The 17749-nt window shown below is 43.6% G+C and overlaps 2 protein-coding genes across 2 annotated transcripts; both read left to right on the top strand.

Moving 5' to 3' along the window:
• Window positions 1-837: 837 nt before the first annotated feature.
• On the top strand, window positions 838-7587 carry LOC310701729 (uncharacterized protein). The gene is made up of 5 exons (XM_083493031.1): window positions 838-995; window positions 3224-3306; window positions 3617-3740; window positions 4615-4701; window positions 4879-7587. The coding sequence occupies exons 2-5, from the start codon at window positions 3292-3294 to the stop codon at window positions 5835-5837; spliced, it is 1185 nt and encodes a 394-aa protein (XP_083349157.1). The 5' UTR covers window positions 838-995; window positions 3224-3291; the 3' UTR covers window positions 5838-7587.
• An 872-nt stretch (window positions 7588-8459) lies between these two features.
• Window positions 8460-15139, top strand: LOC310701467 (uncharacterized protein). Its single transcript, XM_083492383.1, has 4 exons — window positions 8460-8579; window positions 9449-9527; window positions 10656-10782; window positions 13271-15139. The coding sequence occupies exons 2-4, from the start codon at window positions 9453-9455 to the stop codon at window positions 14812-14814; spliced, it is 1746 nt and encodes a 581-aa protein (XP_083348509.1). The 5' UTR covers window positions 8460-8579; window positions 9449-9452; the 3' UTR covers window positions 14815-15139.
• The last annotated feature ends 2610 nt before the right edge of the window (window positions 15140-17749 follow it).

Genomic DNA, 17749 nt, shown 5'->3' with positions numbered 1-17749 from the left:
ACCAGAAAATTCTGCCTGATTTTTAGTTGGAATTTGCTTTCTTCTAACTTTGAGTCCTACCCTCCAGTGCAGGAGAAAACAAGCTTGTTCCCCCTTCCATGTGAAAGCCCTTGAGATATTTGAAGGTGGCTATCATATCTCTTCTCCATGTCTTCTCCATGCTAAACGTACCCAGCTCCTTCAAGCGTTTCTCATAAGGCTTGGTTTCCAGACCCTTGATCATCTTGGACGTCCTCCTTTGCACACATTCCAGCTTGTCAACATCCTTCATAAATTGTGGTGCCCAGAACTGGATATAGGAAGATCTCCGGGGTTCCTTCCAGTTCTATGATTTTATGCCTTTGGATGAGGTTAGATTTCCTTCCCTCCAAAACACACGTTTCCCCTTTGCTCTAAAAATTGGTCTCTCTGTCCCACTTCTTCATATGTGATTGTGGCAGGTCTCTTTCTGCTTTTTATTTTTTTAAACATACCTCCCAGCTACATGCCAGCTTAAAAGTTCTGTGCACGGGCAAAACTCTCTAGAGCACGGGTCAGCAAACTTTTTCAGCAGGGGGTCGGTCCACTATCCCTCAGACCTTGTGGGGGCTGGGCTATATTTTGTGGGGGGGGGGGTAAATGAACAAATTCCTATGCCCCACAAATAACCCAGAGATGCCTTTTAAATAAAAGGACACATTCTACTCATGTAAAACACACACTGATTCGCAGGCCGGATTTAGAAGGCGATTGGGCCAGATCCGGCCCCCGGGCCTTAGCTTGCCTACCCATGCTAGAGAATGAGATTCTAGTCCTCCAAGGGTTAAACCCACAGAGACCTGGTTCCTGGAGAGGCAGGAAATGTCATAACGGGGACGATAATATCGGATGCACTGATATGGTGGTTGTTATTACAGTATTGTTATGATTGTTATTCCCGGAAGGGAAAGCGGAATTCCTGGGATTCCTACGTGCGGAAAGGAGAGCTTTGTGCGCGTAACGGGCCCGTCAGGAAGGTAAAGGCTGCCCCGCTTGCGAGGAAGGGAGGCCGAGGCCCTGCTATTTCGGGGAAGGGAAGCCCCTCGTCTCCATAGGGAGGAGGAAGGCGGTGGGAAAGATTCAGAAAAGGGCAATAAAAAACGACCAAGGGCGGGGAACGACTCCCCCACCCTACAATGAGCGAAGCTTGCAGGTTTGGGGACTCCTTAGTTTAAAGAAAAATATTGCTATTATATTTATTTCTATCTTGGCCTTTTCCAACATTGGGGAGGGGAGGAGTGGAATATTCATTAAAAGGCAATTAAGCACTAATTAGAATTACAGGTAAATAGAGAGGTAAGAAGTGACATGTTAAGAAAATTCTGCATGGCAGGAAGAAATTGGTTAGAAAAAGGCTTTCCACACCCCCCCCACCAAACCACTTTTCTCTTAAGTCCACTGAAGCAGATTCACTTGCAAACTGCGGAACATTAAATGTTTATTATTGCAGCCAAACGGCCAGCATACTAAAACCAAAATTTGTGCATAGTTCTTTACAAAAACAATAGAAACAATCAAGGTGGAATTTAACAATCTACTAATTAAGTAGACTTTAAACGTGTATCCAAGGAAATAAGAACTCCATTTTAAGAATTTAAAGAATAAGAACATTTAACTATAAGCTGTAATGTTTTATAAGTGTTTGTGAAGCTGTGTAATCTTTGCTTACTTTGACATGCTATTGCACAAACTATGGGACTCTCTCCCACAGGAGGCAGCGATAGCCATGAACCTTAATGGCTTCAAAAGAGAATCAGATAAATTCATGGAGGGAGAGGGCTGTCATGGCTACTAGCCACGATGGCTCTATGTTCTGTCTCTACAGTGGGAGAAGAAGAAGAAGAAGAAGAAGAAGAGTTTGGATTTGATATCCCGCCTTTCACTCCCTTTAAGGAGTCTCAAAGCGGCTAACATTCTCCTTTCCCTTCCTCCCCCACAACAAACACTCTGTGAGGTGAGTGGGGCTGAGAGACTTCAAAGAAGTGCGACTGGCCCAAGGTCACCCAGCAGCTGCATGTGGAGGAGCGGAGACGCGAACCCGGTTCCCCAGATAACGAGACTACCGCTCTTAACCACTACACCATACTGGAGGGAGCAATGCTTCTGAAAACCAGTTTCTGGAGAGTGCTCTTGTACTCAAATCCAGCTTCTGTATTTCCCAGAAGAGGCATCTGGTTGGCCACTGTCAATCAATCAATCAATCAATCAGTCTTTATTGTATATAGCCAAAGGCCTTTACAATGGACAACAGAGAATAAAAGGAATCTTTCATTTAACTTTTTTTGTGGAAAAAGTTCCGAGTAGAGCAAGGCACAAGCAAGGGATTTGTGTGTTGAAACCAACCAGGCTCCTGTTTTCTAAACTTACGGTCAAAAGGCAGAGACTAAATTGTTTTATTTATTTGATGAATTTAATTTATATCTTCCCCCTTCTTGCTGAAGGAGCCCAGGGTGGCAAACACATCAACATTTCAAAAACAAAACTGGAAAACAGTTAAAGCATTCTGAAGACAATTGCAATAAGAAACTTCTAAAAGCAGTTACAGTTAAAAACATGACTAAAAACATTTATTTCATCCAGTGTGCTCAAGATTGCCCAGAATAGTAGTTCTCACACAACAAAGGCCTGAGTAAACAGGAATGTTTTCAAATTCCTCCTGAAAGTTAATAGTGATTGAGACAGGTGCACCTCCCTAGGGAGGTCATATCACAACTGGGGAACCACCGCTGGAAAGGCCCTGTCACAGGGCAGCCCTTGATTGCAGCAGCACCAGCAAAACCTCACCTGCCTGTTGTAAGATCTGAGATGACTGGAAAGGCACTCTTTTAAGTACTTTGAGTCCCTAGCCATTTAGGGTTTTATGTGCTGGTACTGACACCTTGAATGGGGTCCAGTAGCTCAAGTGCATTGCTTTCAGGATTGGTATCACAAGGTCCCATTGGCTGTCCACTCACCAACCTAGCAGCCATATTGTGCACTTGCTGCAGCCTCCGGACCCTTCTTTCCAGTTATTTACATGGTCCAAAAATATGGGTCAGCTCAGGAGCGTTAAAGCCGTGAAACCCGAATGAGTTTCCCAAAGGATGAAACTGTTCTCGTCACCTTTCCTTCTCTACCCCGCCCGCAAATGGGGACATGAATGACACAATTTCACTGCTGTCCCTGGACCCAGACTCTCTTTCCTCACTTTTGTCTTCCCCCACAGGCAGAACAATGGCATCAGGGGTGCCGCCTGGGCCATAACTTCCTTGTGGCACAGCGGAAGGAGCTGCCATGCACTCATCTCAGGTAGGAGTGGAATCCTTGTGAAGAGAGGTTGGGGACACTTTGGGGGTGTTAGATCTTCAAGGAATGTGCCTCTTTAGCTTTTGTTCTTAGGAGAAGTCAAGTTGTCCAAGTAAGGCTATGAACTCTGCAGTATCCCTTCCATAATGCCTTGAGTCCTGCAGAAAAAAATTAGGAAGTGCACACAAACCACCCGGTTAGTCCTTCCCCTTTCAAACTGGGAGCCCTGTTTAATACACAGAGATTTTTGTATACATGGAGAGTACATTTCTGAGTACAGGCCATTATGGTGTGTTGTTGTTTTTCCCGGCAGCTGGTGTCCTTTGAAGCAGTGGCTGTGTATTTCAGCAAGGGGGAGTGGGATCTCCTGGGTCCAAGCCAAAGAGCTCTCTACAAGGAAGTCATGCTGGAGAATTATGAGAGTGTGGCCTCTCCAGGTGAGGATGTTTATTCATTTGTTGAGAAAAAGAAAGTAAAGCCCCATTGTCATGGCCAGACCACTTCCTGGTGACGTTTGGGCTTCCATTTCCAATTTCCGGTAGGAATGAGGGACCGGTTAGGATCGTCTGCCCCGAGAGACCTATGGAGTGCAATGGATTCCTGAATGTTTGGGGGGATTTTTCCAGTGGTTAGAGCTGGTGACTAGCCATGGAATGGCATAATGCAGAGGAGCATGGATATGAGCAGCCTTTCCGATTCTGGGGAGTGTGTCTGCCTACCTGGTATACTGAGGAGCTACATGTTATGAAACTAGCCAGATGACGGCTACAGCACAAGTGGCAAAAGTCCCACTGTAGTTATGAGCTAGAGAACACAACCGTGTCTGTCGTATGGCAGTGAAACTGTGAGGAGGGCATACTTTGCTGCTTCCATTGCATCCTTCAGTAATTGCCTAATAATGCCCAACTCTTTTTCTTTGTAACATCCTAACTGGGAGTGGCTGAAGGCCCTAGTCTGGAGTCTGGATACAGTGGTGGACTGGATGAGAACAAATAAACTGAATCTGAATCCTGACAAGACAGAGGCTTGGTGGATGAGTGCCCTGAGTCTGGGAAGTCAGGAACTGATAATCCTTGGATGTTGTTGCACTTTCTCGGAAGGAGGAAGTGCGCAGTTTAGGGGTGCTCCTGGATCCAGCCCTGCCCCTACAGACACTGGTCTTTGGTGGCTCGGAGTGCCTTTAACCAACTTTTGTTGGTAAGACACCCACTTTCTAACTGTTCTTGCTATGTTCTGTAGCTCAACTCATATATTTGGAAGGCAATTAATGAATGAAGTAATGCCTGAATATTTTGTCTGTTTCTTTGAAAGAAATTCCCAAACCAGACCTCATCTCCCGGCTGGAAGGAGGTGAAGAGCCATTTGTTTGGATCTGTGAGGAAGGAGAGAGTTTGGCAGGTATGTGCTTCAGTTTGTGGTGGGACCTGGTCTTGTCTGGGTATTCAGGCAGATTCCTTGATGATCTTGCTTTTTAAACATGTCAGGGGTAATCAGTCTTGATGTCTAATGAAATCCTTGATTTTGGCTTTGAAGTCCTAACAAAATTGGCTTTTTTCCTGTTTTTTTTCCTCCAAGGAGGTGATCAGTACAACAGTGAAAACTATAGTCAACCAGCAGGAACATGTAAGCAGAAAGCAGGAAAGGAGATGCTTGGAAATCCATCAGGACAAAAGAGAGCTGAGGGAAATCAATCAAAGAATGGAAGGAAAGAATCCGCTACTTCTCTGGGTACTGATGACCTTGAACTTCTGAACCCAGAATGTCACCAAAGAAAGCAACTAAAAAAGTGTCCCGTCTTTGGGGAAATGATCAAAGATAAACCAGTACTAAACAGATACCACAGAACCCCCACAGGGGTGAAACTATACGATTGCATGAAGTGTGGGAAGAGCTTTAGAGATAGGGGAACTCTCACTAGACACTGCAAAACCCACACAGGGGAGAAACCATACAAGTGCATGGAGTGTGGAAAGAGCTTTAGAGATAGGGGTAGTCTTACTGAGCACAAAAGAACTCACACAGGGGAGAGACCATATAAATGCTTGGAATGTGGGAAAAGCTTCAGTGCGAATGGAAACCTTAAAGCACATAAAAGAATCCACACGGGGGAGAAACCATATAAGTGCATGGAGTGTGGAAAGAGCTTCAGAAACAGTGGAACGCTTAGTGAGCATGAAAGAACTCACACAGGGGAGAAACCATATAAATGCTTGGTATGTGGGAAAAGCTTCAGCGTGAGTGGAAGCCTTAAAACACATGAAAGAAAGCACACGGGGGAGAAACCATACATATGTATGGAATGTGGAAAGAGCTTCCGTGACAGTGGGAATCTTGTCATACATGCAAGAACCCACACAGGAATGAGACCGTATAAGTGCGAAGAGTGTGGAAAAAGTTTTAGTGTGAATGGAAGTCTTACTAAACATAAAAGAATCCACACAGGCGAGAAACCATATAAATGTATGGCCTGTGGAAAGAGCTTCCGTGATGGTGGAACTCTTAGAAAACATGAAAGAACCCACATGAATGTATAGACTAGAAAAAGTTCGGCACTGGTGGAAGCCTTTATATACTTTGAGGGGGATTCCCCATCTAAGAGAAAAACCATATAATTGCAGAGTTTGTGGAAATACTTCTGTTCAGAGAAGCCTTGCTTCACATCAGAGAACCCCCGTAGGGAAACCATAAAAATGCATGCCGCATTGAAAGAACGTGAGAACAAATGTTTGATACACATTTTTTTAAAAAATACATGGGAGAAAGTTATCTAAGTTACATTTCTCACACCTGTGTTAGGAGCTAGGTTGTCATCTGAAGTGATATTCTCTTGACAGAATGGACGCATCTGGTGAGGCTACTGGTCCAGTGTTAATTTATATAGTCCCATAGTATTTTTATAAGCTGTTTAATTTACACACACACACACACACACACACACACACACACACACACACACTAATATAAACAGTAAAAAGCATTGAAGAGTGCTTCAGATCTTCCTAATCTCTTTTTCATTCTTCAATTAAAATATGGCCAGGCCACATTTTGAATCCATGGCAAAAACTCACAAATTCAGTGTTGGGAAACCTTTCCCGCTCACTCCATTTGCTTGCTGAACTTCAGGTTGGCTGCTAGATTTCTCTTCTGCAGCTTTTTGGAGCCCAGCTGACCTTCCACCCTCTCTTTCAGAGAGTTTGAAGCTTTTTTTTTTTTTGCGATTTCCCTCTGAACCTGTCCTTTTGGATATGGGGCTTCAGGAATAATTTTGATCAGACTTAGCTTTTTGTAGTTTTTAGCATGAAATAAGAAGAGTGTCGCTGTGTGTATACATATATAATTTGCCCTCCCCATCTAAGCTCTTTGGATCCTAGATTCACCTCTTAAATCTCCAAAAATCCACAGAACCCTTCAAACGTCTGCTTACATAGGCAGTTAAAAAATTCATGTCTTAATGTTTTTTAAAAAGTGACTGAATAGTGGAAATGTAGCAGGGCCACTGACCGGTTTGACCTGTTGGGAGTAATTTAGTAAATCATTACTAGTTTGTATACCATATGGCTTCTATTAGACATTTTATTCAATGCTTCAAAATTTCCTTCTATTTCAGTATAATTATTATGCTCTTCATATTTTGTGTCCTGTGTAATTCTTGTATCCTATTTTTCCCCTTGCATTCGCAGTTTCCCAGGATTCCTTTTTTGTGCAACGTGCATATTACTGTTTTTGATAATATTATTATGCAGATGTGCTTCATAAACTGAAATTCACTTATTTCCTGCTATTGTAGTTGAAATACATTATTCAAGCTGATTTCAGCTTCTGGTCAGAAACCTTCCTGTGGACTGGGGCAGATTAAGGACCTGACTGTCAGATGTCACCAAGCCTAATGGTGTTTCTGCTGACCACATGCTACACCTGAACTTGTGTATGGGGAGTGATATTTTGAGATCTTTGGCCCAGAGTTGTGACATGGCATGCCATAGGAAGTTGCACTGTACATCTATACTGGTGTATTAGGGTGTGTTGAATTTTTCAACTTTCCAATTCAAAAAATGAGGGATGCTAAAAAGTTGTAACATGACTTGAGAATTCAAAAGATATTTTGGTTAAATTGATATAATTTGCTTGGTAAGCAAAATGTGTGTAAAATTGCATAGAAATCATTAAAAATGATTGCTAAGTACTTGCTATTATTATTATTATTATTATTATTATTATTATTATTATTATTTAGCTTTGCCTGACATTTTCAGAAAGTAAAAATAAAATTCTTTGGGTTTCCAACAGCAGTTTATGTGCTTCTTTACCAAACATAGACTCACCGAGCTAAATGTTGTCCAATCACAAAAAGAACAGCAGGCTTGAATTCCTTACAGCCAAAAAACATTTGTAAAAGACCCATCACTGAAGAACTGTGCAAAAATTTATTGGGACCATGCAGTGATGGCAAAAACTTAACATAATAGATCCAAAGCGCAAAATCTAAGATGGGATTTTTGCGGGGGTCAAGATTGAATATATTTATGTAGTATTGTAAGAGACAGAGATTTCTTTCCTTTATTTGTTACGGGTTTAACGTGTGTGTGTGTTTTTTTTTGGGGGGGAGAAGGAAACTTAATAATTATTACATTATATTACAGTATATACTCATTTATAATTCTGGGTTCAGTTACCCTGAGTTGGAAAGCATAACTCCATCTGTTTGCATAAGATTTCCCATATGATGTTTGCATAAGATTTCCTATATGCTTTGTGGCTGAACTGCTCCCTGGTTTGACGGATGCATAAATTTGATGTATAAATGCATCAAAAGCAACCACCACCCTTCAAAATTTGCTTCCCCCTGGAATGAAGAAGGAGTCGTCAACAGGCTCATCTCAGCTATCTGCCAATCTCCCATTCCCACCACCCTCCTGAGTAATACCCCTCCCCACCTTCTCACTATATAGAAGGATCTGGCAACTTCTGTTTCAGTGTATCTGAAGAAGTGTGCATGCACACGAAAGCTCATACCAAGAACTAACTTAGTTGGTCTTTAAGGTGCTACTGGAAGGAATTTTTTATTTTGACTATGGCATACCAACACGGCTACCTATCTGTAACTGGAGCCCTGCGAGGGTTAAACAAACCGAGCTGTGGTTCCTAGAGAGGCAGGAAGTTTTGAAAGTGGGGGAAGACCGTCGCCGACGCACCTCCATTTGGATTTGGAGGAAAGAGGCTCGTCGTCGGGATTCCCAGGCGAGGAGCGGCGGGCAGGAGACGAAAGAGGCGGCGAGGTGCCACGCGGCGGGCGGCGGTGGGAGACGCGGAGCTTGCATTTGGGGGGAAGGCTGGGGAGGGGAGTCGTCTTAACGTTTGAGGCTGATGCGCCCAAATCCAGCTGCAAAAGGAGGCGCCCCGCAACAGCTGCACTTTGCAGCCTCTCTTCCCCCTTGTTCTGGGCCACCGTGGTTTTTACGCACGCGCGGGAAGGGAAAGGCCCTTGGGTGGTGGTGGGTCACCCACCTCCAATTTTCCCTCTGTCACCCCACCTCCACCCCCCAAGCATAATCAACATTTATAAAATGTTGTTGCTGGGGAGACCCGGCCAAATTGGGGGGGTATAAGTCATTTTTTATTATCATTATCATTATTATTGTTGTTATTACTACTACTACTACAAAATGTTGATGCTCATAACCCCAGATACATGTTGTGAATAGCTTCAAATTAGGTACCTATTCCCTCCCCACTCGGCCTGTGCTTTTGTGTAAATAAACAGCTTCTTATGTTCCTTTGCACGTGGGAAAATTTTCAATGTTTCCCTCTGGGCTTGAGGGAGTGGGAAGGTTTTGAAGAAACAGGAGTGGATAGAATATGACATCAGTATATTTTGATTGATTGAGGGTGTGTATGTGAGAGAGAGAGAGACAAGAGAGTCCCAGGCAGGACAATGTGGAATAAATTTAAAGGAGGGTGAAGTGAAATTCATTTTAATTATGTGAAAAGCCAGGAAACCAAAGGGTGAAAGTCTTGCCCTCACCGTTCAGCTGAAATGTGAATAACTCCACTTCTCAGTTGCCCCCAGATTGGGACTTTCCTTCTAGCAGTGTCCCAGAGATGGCCTGGTTTACCTCTTCTTTCTCTCCCTCTCCCCCCATGACAGAACAATGGCATCAGAGGCCCAATCTGGATCATCGCTTGCTGGAGCTGGAGTGGAAACTTCTGCCATGGACCCATCTCAGGTAAGAGGCAGGTTCCTTGTGGAGACAGACAGGGCACAGCCTGGGTGCCTGCCTCCGTTAGGCTGCGAGGTTTGCAGGAAACATGTGCTGCCCCTTCTCTGTTGCTGCTACAAAATGTCTAGGTGACCCAACTTAAACTATGAACTCTTGCGTGATGTCTACAGTCCTGCAGAAAAAAAATTAAAGCTTTCCTAGAAGGATTTTGCAAAGCTTTCTGCCATTGGTGTCCACTTTACATTACATTTTGTACAACACAGTGGCACCTTGGTTCTCAAACTTAATCTGTTCCCGAAGTCCGTTCCAAAACCAAGGTGCAATTTCCCACAGAAAGTAATGCAAAACGGATTAATCTGTTCCAGACTTTTAAAAACAACCCCTAAAACAGCAATTTAACATGAATTTTACTGATAGGTAGCCGTGTTGGTCTGCCATAGTCAAAACAACTGGAAGGAAGCTACTGGAAGGAATTTTTTTGTTATGAATTTTACTGTCTAACAAGATAATTGATCCATAAAATGAAAGCAATAATCAATGTACTGTACTATAAAATAAATAAGATTGTAGATGATAACATTTTAAAAAAAAAATTCTTACCTGCACTGTTGATAGTTATTGTTTTGATGGGGGGCTTTTATCCATTTCCACAGTCACTCAATCAATCAATCAATCAATCAATCAGTAGCTGAACTGGGTTCCACACAGTCACAAAAACAAATTAACCAAAAAGCCTCAAAAACAAAAGCGCAAAATATATAGCAAAAACAAAAGCGCCAAATTTAATCCATTCCGGAAGTCTGTTTGACTTCCGAAATGTTCTAAAACCAAGGCGCAGCTTCTGATTGGTGCAGGTACCTCAGAAACAATAGCTGATAGCCGCATCGGGCGTTCGGCTTCCGAAAAACGTTCAAAACCTGAAACATTTACTTCCGGGTTTTTGGCGTTTGAGAACCAAGGCGCCACTGTATGTAGAACGTGATTAATAAATAACATTATTAATAATAGCAAGAGAAATAAAGCTACCAGGTTAGCCCTTTTATTTTCACGCTGAGATCCCTGTCAGGTATACGTTTATTATTTTATCTACGTAAGAGTTCATTTCTGAGTAGAGAATCTATCTTTTCCTTTCAGCGGCTGGTGTCCTTTGAGGAGGTGGCCGTGTATTTCAGCAAGGGGGAGTGGGATCTCCTGGGCCCCTGCCAGAGAGCTCTCTACAAGGAAGTGATGCTGGAAAATTACGCAAATGTAATGTTTCTGGGTAAGGATGTCTTGTCCCTTGGTTGACAAGCGCTGTTGCTAATGCATCTTATGTAGACTGACTTAACTGAGGCAGACAGCAGCGCAGCAGAACAGACCTGCTGCTCTGTTAGGACGGTTCAAAGCTGTACCAACTGCCATAACTGCCTCAGGTGACGTCTCAGAGCTCTAAAGACCTTGTGAGCATTAACCCTTTCCTTAGCATTTGGAGTGCTTTCATTTCACAGTCTTCATGTATCGCTTTGGAGGCTTCCCAGAGGCAGTTTGTAGGCCACGGAGGGAATGCTGGGCACCATGTTGAGAGGTGTCCAATATTTGAAGTTGCTGCTGCTGCTACATTATCAATGAACTGGACTTAATGAACACTGGGTGCCCAGTTGCCCCGTCAGACGCAACAAGAAGAGGGTGCAACGGACTAATCTCCCGCCACATTTGGGAGGGGGTCAGAGCAGTGGGTGAATTTGAAATGCCTGAATCTTTCGTGGTTATTAGTCTGCCTTGTTTCTTTGAAAGAAATTCCCAAATCAGACCTCTGGCTAGAGAAAGGGGAAGATCCACTTCTGAGGGAGTGTGAGGAAGCAGAGAGATTGACTCTGTGATGGGTCAGCTCTTGTCTGGGTGTTCAGGGCATTCCTTAATTCTGTGTTTAAATTCCTGGTAGACATACCGTATTTTTCGCTCTATAACACGCACCCAACCATAACACGCACGTAGTTTTTAGAGGAGGAAAATCCATAGGCATGCCACCCATAGGCATTTCCTCCATAACACGCACAGACATTTCCCCTTACTTTCTAGGAGGAAAAAAGTGAGTGTTATGGTGCAAAAAATACGGTACCGTATTTTTCGCTCTATAACACACACCGGACCATAACACGCACGTAGTTTTTAGAGGAGGAAAACAAGAAAAAAAATATTCTAAACGAAATAGTGGATATATGATTTTTGTGGTTCATGCTGTGGCCACAGACATGTGATCTGACAGTGAGTTTGGAGTAGCCCAATGCAAAAATCCTGAGGATCCATGTGGACCCATGCTTTGTAACCACAGAGGAGGGAAGGAAAGGGAACCATGGATCCTCTGCTCACGACTGCAGCAGATCCCCCCTGCCACCCGCAGGCATTCGCTCCATAACACGCACAGATATTTCCCCTTACTTTCTAGGAGGAAAAAAGTGAGTGTTATGGTGCAAAAAATACGGTAACTTAAGGCTTCCTCCTTCCCACTGATGTAGATTTGACACTCACTAAGTCTCCCTTAGTTAAAACTAGGGAACCACTGGCTCTCTAGAACAGGCATAGGCAAACTTGCCCCTTCAGATGTTTTGGGACTACAACTCCCATCATCCCTGACCACTGGTCCTGTTAGCTAGGAATGATGGGAGTTGTAGTCCCAAAGCATCTGGAAGACCAAGTTTGCCTATGCCTGCTCTAGATGTTGCAGAACTACAACTCCCATCAGCCCCAGCAAGCATGTCCAGTGGCTTGGGCCTGATGAAGCAAGGCTTCTTTTATGTTCTGCTCACCTTCCTTATGGGACAGTCTGATTCCCCTCCCTCTTTCAGTGTTTAGGTTCCATTTCCCCATTAGATCTCGGATTCCAGGGTTGAGTATTTGACACACGCACAACCTTTTGAATTTTCTTGTCAAAAGCAGCTAGCAAAAGCAGAGAACTGTTTTGCAAACAAAGGCACATCGCTTCACACCCTACCTTAAAACAGAGGTGAAGACCCTCTGGCTCAAAGGCCTAATTAGGCCAGCAAGACCTCCCCATATGGCCCATTGGTCTGCTTGGGTTAAACCATGCCCACCTTCCCTGCACCTGACAGTCAGCTGGTGAGTGGCCCCTCCAAAGTGCTGTGCGTAGGGCTTATTGTGAATTCAAGTGATTGACAGTTGAATGGCCCCATCCACCTGTCAAAGTTGGCTCATTGGGAGTAGGAGAGAGGTAAGTATTGGGGACCACTTCCCTATCCCTTCAATGATAACCATTTTTATTTGCTCATCTCATTCCCCATTTGCTGTACCGGAAAATCCACAGTCTGTTTAGGACTATGTAACTGTGTTGTTTCTCACAATCTACTTTTTTAAAAAATTACCGGCCATTTAATAGAATCCATAGAACAGTTATCTTTTTTCAGTTTGGTGTCCCTTCTTCTCCTAGCCTTCCTGCAGTTTCATCCCCCCCCCCTTTTACATAACCTTGTGGAACCCCATTTCATTGTTATATCAGAAGGGAGGGGGATAATCCACACATGTACACACTTCTGTGTCTTGTTTAATCAATGGGAAATAAATAAGAAAGGCATTAATGCTGTTGAGTAACAGATTCAAAAGGTGACATAGGTTTTGCCAGGGTGTCCAGAGAGGAGAGGGGACAACCTAGGAAATCAGAAAAAAGAAAAGGGTAATTGGGCTTGATAACTCATGATGCTTTTAGCACTGAAGTCCTAACAGGAAATATATGTTTTCCTTTTATCTCCAAATAGCTAATCAGTGGGACAAGAGTTATAGTGAGCTACTGGAAACAGGCTGGCATAAAGCCGAAGAGATGTTTGGACATCAAAGGGGGGGAAATAGGCTAGAAGGATACCGATCGAAGAATGGGAGGAAGAATTTTTCTATTTCTCAAGGTGCAGATGACCATGAAGTTCTAAACCCAGAAGACCACAAAAGAAATCAACTGAAAAAGTGGATAGTGAATGGGGAAATATGCAAAGATAAATCTGTATTAAATAGACATTTCAGAACCCGCACAGGGCAGATCCTATATAAATGCACAGAATGTGGAAAGAGCTTCAACAAGAGAGGAAACTTCATTGTACATCAAAGAACCCACACAGGGGAGAAACCTTTTAAATGCACGGAGTGTGGGAAAAACCTCAGTGATAGGAGAAGTCTCATTGTACATCAAAGAATCCACACAGGGGAGAAACCGTATGAATGCCTGGAGTGTGGAAAGAGCTTCAGTGACAGAAGAAGTCTTTTTGTACATCAGAGAACCCACACAGGGGAGAAACCATATAAGTGCATGGAGTGTGGAAAGAGCTTCACTGTGCATCGTAGCCTTACTTCACATCAAAGAACCCACACAGGGGAGAAACCATATCAGTGTATGGAGTGTGGACACAGTTTTATTGACAGAGGGTATCTTGCTAGGCATCAAAGAAGACACACAGGAGAGAAACCATATAAATGTATGGAATGTGGAAAGAGCTTCCTTGAAAGGGGACATCTTGCAAGGCATCAAAGAAATCACACAGGAGAGAAACCATATCAGTGCATGGAGTGTGGAAAAAGCTTCAGTGATTCACGAGCTTGTTCTAAGCATCAAAGAACCCACACAGGGGAGAAGCCATATCAATGCAAGGAGTGTGGAAAAAGCTTCACTCATAATGGAAGCCTTAATGTACATTTGAGAACCCACACAGGGGAGAAACCATATGAATGTGTGGTATGTAGAAAGACCTTCACTCAGAGAGATCACCTTATTTCACATCAGAGAACCCACACAGGAGAGAAACCCTATAAATGCTTGGTGTGTGGCAATACCTTCACTCAGAGGAGTAACCTTATTTCACATCAAAGAACACACACAGGGGAGAAACCATATCAATGCATGGAGTGTGAAAAGAGCTTTAGTGATAGGAGAAGTCTTACTGTGCATCAAAACACCCACACAGGGCAGAAACCACATGAATGCACGGAGTGTGAAAAGAGCTTCAGTGATAGGAGAAGCCTTTTTGTACATCAAAAAACTCACACAGGGGAAAAACCATATAAATGTATGGAGTGTGGAAAAGGTTTTTGTGAAAGAGTGTATCTTGTTAGACATGAAAGAAGGCACACAGGAGAGAAGCCGTATGAATGCTTGGTGTGCACAAAGACCTTCACACAGAAAGGTCACCTTATTTCACACCAGAGAACCCACACAGGAGAGAAACCCTATAAATGTTTGGTGTGTGGAAAGGCCTTCACTCAGAGAAGTAACCTTATTTCACATCAAAGAATACACATAAGTGAGAAACCATAAAAATGCATGGAATGTCAGAACTCCAGCAAAAACAGAAACCTTACTATAATTCACAGAACCCACATGAGGGAGAAACTTGTCCTAGTGCCATTTTTCTTACCTAGTCGCCAGCTTAGCTAGCACTCAGTCAGGATCAGGGGTATAGCTGGTATAAAAGCAGGATCCACAGCACTGATTCCGGAACGGCACTAATGCCATGGAAGACCAATTAGTACCAGGAACTGTAAGAGAACCTGAAACTACGCCAAAAGTTCCCAATAGCATTGAAGGAATTGGACATTTTTTTAAAAAATAAATAAATCTTGTATACAGTTCAGTTTGGAAATTTGGAGTTGTATCCATCACTGCTCATGCAACGGGACCTCGCCTTCCTCTCCCCAACTGCTCCTAACATCTATTGTAGAAGCTCCCTCAATCCTTTGGAGCAAATCTTGAGAGAGCCCGGGGCAGAGATGGAAAGTCCCAGAAAAGAACTTAAATTGGGGGGGACATGACATAGGGTTTTTTCCCTTATTTTTTCCTGGTTTCCCCCAATATTTTGGAAACAAATGCTGGGGTGGGGGGGAGGGCGGATTCCAGAGTTTATACAGGCCTTCACATCTCTAGCCTGGGAGTGGGGTTGCAAGGGAAGGGAGAGGGGAGTTCTGTTGCTTAAGTGGAACAGCAGCCTTGGGTTGTTAATTTGCTTCCTGGAGTGAAAGAGTCACAGCTCAGTGGAATAGCACCTTGCAAGCAGAAGGGCACAGGTTCAATCCCTGACATCTCAAGGGAGGCCCGGGAGACACTTCTGCCTGAAATCCCGTAAAACAGCTATCAGTCAGTTTAAACAATCCGTGCTGCAGGTGGAATTCAAGCCTTGCACTTGAAGAAATAGGAGAGCTACTAACCAGTTTAGAGAGATGTGGGCTAGCTAAGTGTATTTATCCGGTTTTATTTTCAGTACCCTTTTGCTCCTTTGAGATAGTTTTGTATGCACGTAACAATTTAGATGTTAAAACCTCTTTCTGAAGAGTCTCTTTTTTTTGTTTTTTAAAGCAAATGGAACCTAGCAGTTTCCCTGCCGGCTGTTTTGCTCACCCCATGCTTAAACGTTAAACCCCGCCCTATGTAAAGGGTGTCCTCAAGAAGACCCAGGGGAGCTTAGACATCACAGAACATTAAAGACTTCTACCTGGCAGCAGTGGAAAGGTCCCAAGAAAGGAGGGCCTCCCTTTCTCTCACTGGCCAGGTGGTAACTGGGCCCTGTGACAAGGGCTGCAGAATGAAAACCTATAGGCCAGGGGAGGCTTATACTTCCACAGCCAGCTGCTTCAGAATGTCTTCTCCCTCATCTTTCAGCCCAGACACTGAGGTCCAGCTCCGAGGATCTTCTGGCGGTTCACTTCCTGCAAGATATGAGGTTACAGGGAAGCAGGCAGAGGGCCTTCTCGGTGGTGGTGTCTGCCCTTTGAAACACCCTCCCATCAGATGTCAAACAGATAAACGACTGTCTGACTTTTAGAAGACATCTGAAGGCAGCCCTGTTGAGGGAAGTTTTTAATATTTTATATTTAATCGCTTTTTTATTTTCTTGGAAACCCAGCCAGATGGGCAGGGCATAATTAATAAATCACTATATTATAACCTTGCAGGGTTTCGAAGTACACAAGGGACCCCCTTTGGCTTCAGACTAGACCTGATTGGGTCAAGCCCTAGGCTCTGTGGGAAGCTTTCTTACAGCTACACTTCCACTCTTAATAATTATTATTATTTTTATTTATACCCCACCCTCCCCAGCCAAGGCTGGGCTCAGGGCGGCTAACAAGCAATAATAAAAACAAGTTGAATGAATACAACTTAAAAACAAGATTAAAATACAACATTAAAATATTAAAAATCATCACAGGAGGAGAAAGGGGAAAAAAAGAGGGGGAGGGAATCAAATTGGCTCCAAGCCAAAGGCCAGGCAGAACAGCTCTGTCTTACAGGCCCTGCGGAAAGAAATCAGATCCTGCAGGGCCCTGCTCTCCTAAGACAGAGTGTTCCACCAGGCCAGAGCCAGTGTTGAAAAGGCCCTGGCTCTGGTTGAAGCCAATCTAACTTCCTTAGGGCCCGGGACCACTAGGGTGTTGCTATTTAGGGACCTTAAGGTCCTCCGTGGGGCAGACTGGGAGAGGCGGTCCCGTAGGTACGAGGGTCCTAGGCCATGAAGGGCTTTAAAGGTCAAAACCAGCACCTTAAATCTGACCCTGTACTCCACCGGGAGCCAGTGCAGTTGGAAAAGCACCGGATGTCAGTTGGCAGGTGCAAGGTAGCTTAGGATGCTGTGGCGGTCTGTCGCTTTGTAACGGAAATCTATCACCTCCCCAGCACGAAAAGATTTGACAGAAAAATCCTGAATCTAGGATGACATATTCCCATGTGATGATGGAGTCCTATCACATGACGCTGCTTGTCCAGCCTTGACTGTATGTAGCCATTCTTATGTTAAACCTTTCCCCCTAAGAACAGCCTTTTCTAAACTTACAGTAAATCTTTGAACTTAATTCATAAAACTGTGTGGTCTCTTAATTTATATCCACCCCGAAGCCAAACCTCATACTCTACCACAAAGTTCCAGTTGCAGATAGGTAGCCGTGTTGGTCTGCCATAGTCAAAATAAAAAAATTCCTTCCAGTAGCACCTTAAAGACCAACTAAGTTAGTTCTTGGTATGAGCTTTTGTGTGCATGCACACTTCTTCAGATACACACTTCTTCAGATACACAAGAAGTGTGCATGCACACGAAAGCTCATACCAAGAACTAACTTAGTTGGTCTTTAAGGTGCTACTGGAAGGAATTTTTTTATTTCTACCACAAAGTGTTCTCAAAGAGACAGAAGAAGTATATTTAACTATTGTTTATTTTAGGATGTTTAGTAAAAAGCAGCCTGGCAAAATATTTCACCTGGTAGCA

The sequence above is a fragment of the Podarcis liolepis genome (assembly GCF_965112155.1).
Source record: "Podarcis liolepis genome assembly, chromosome: 2".
Taxonomy (NCBI): domain Eukaryota; kingdom Metazoa; phylum Chordata; class Lepidosauria; order Squamata; family Lacertidae; genus Podarcis; species Podarcis liolepis.
This window is presented reverse-complemented; position numbering and strand designations above follow the sequence as displayed.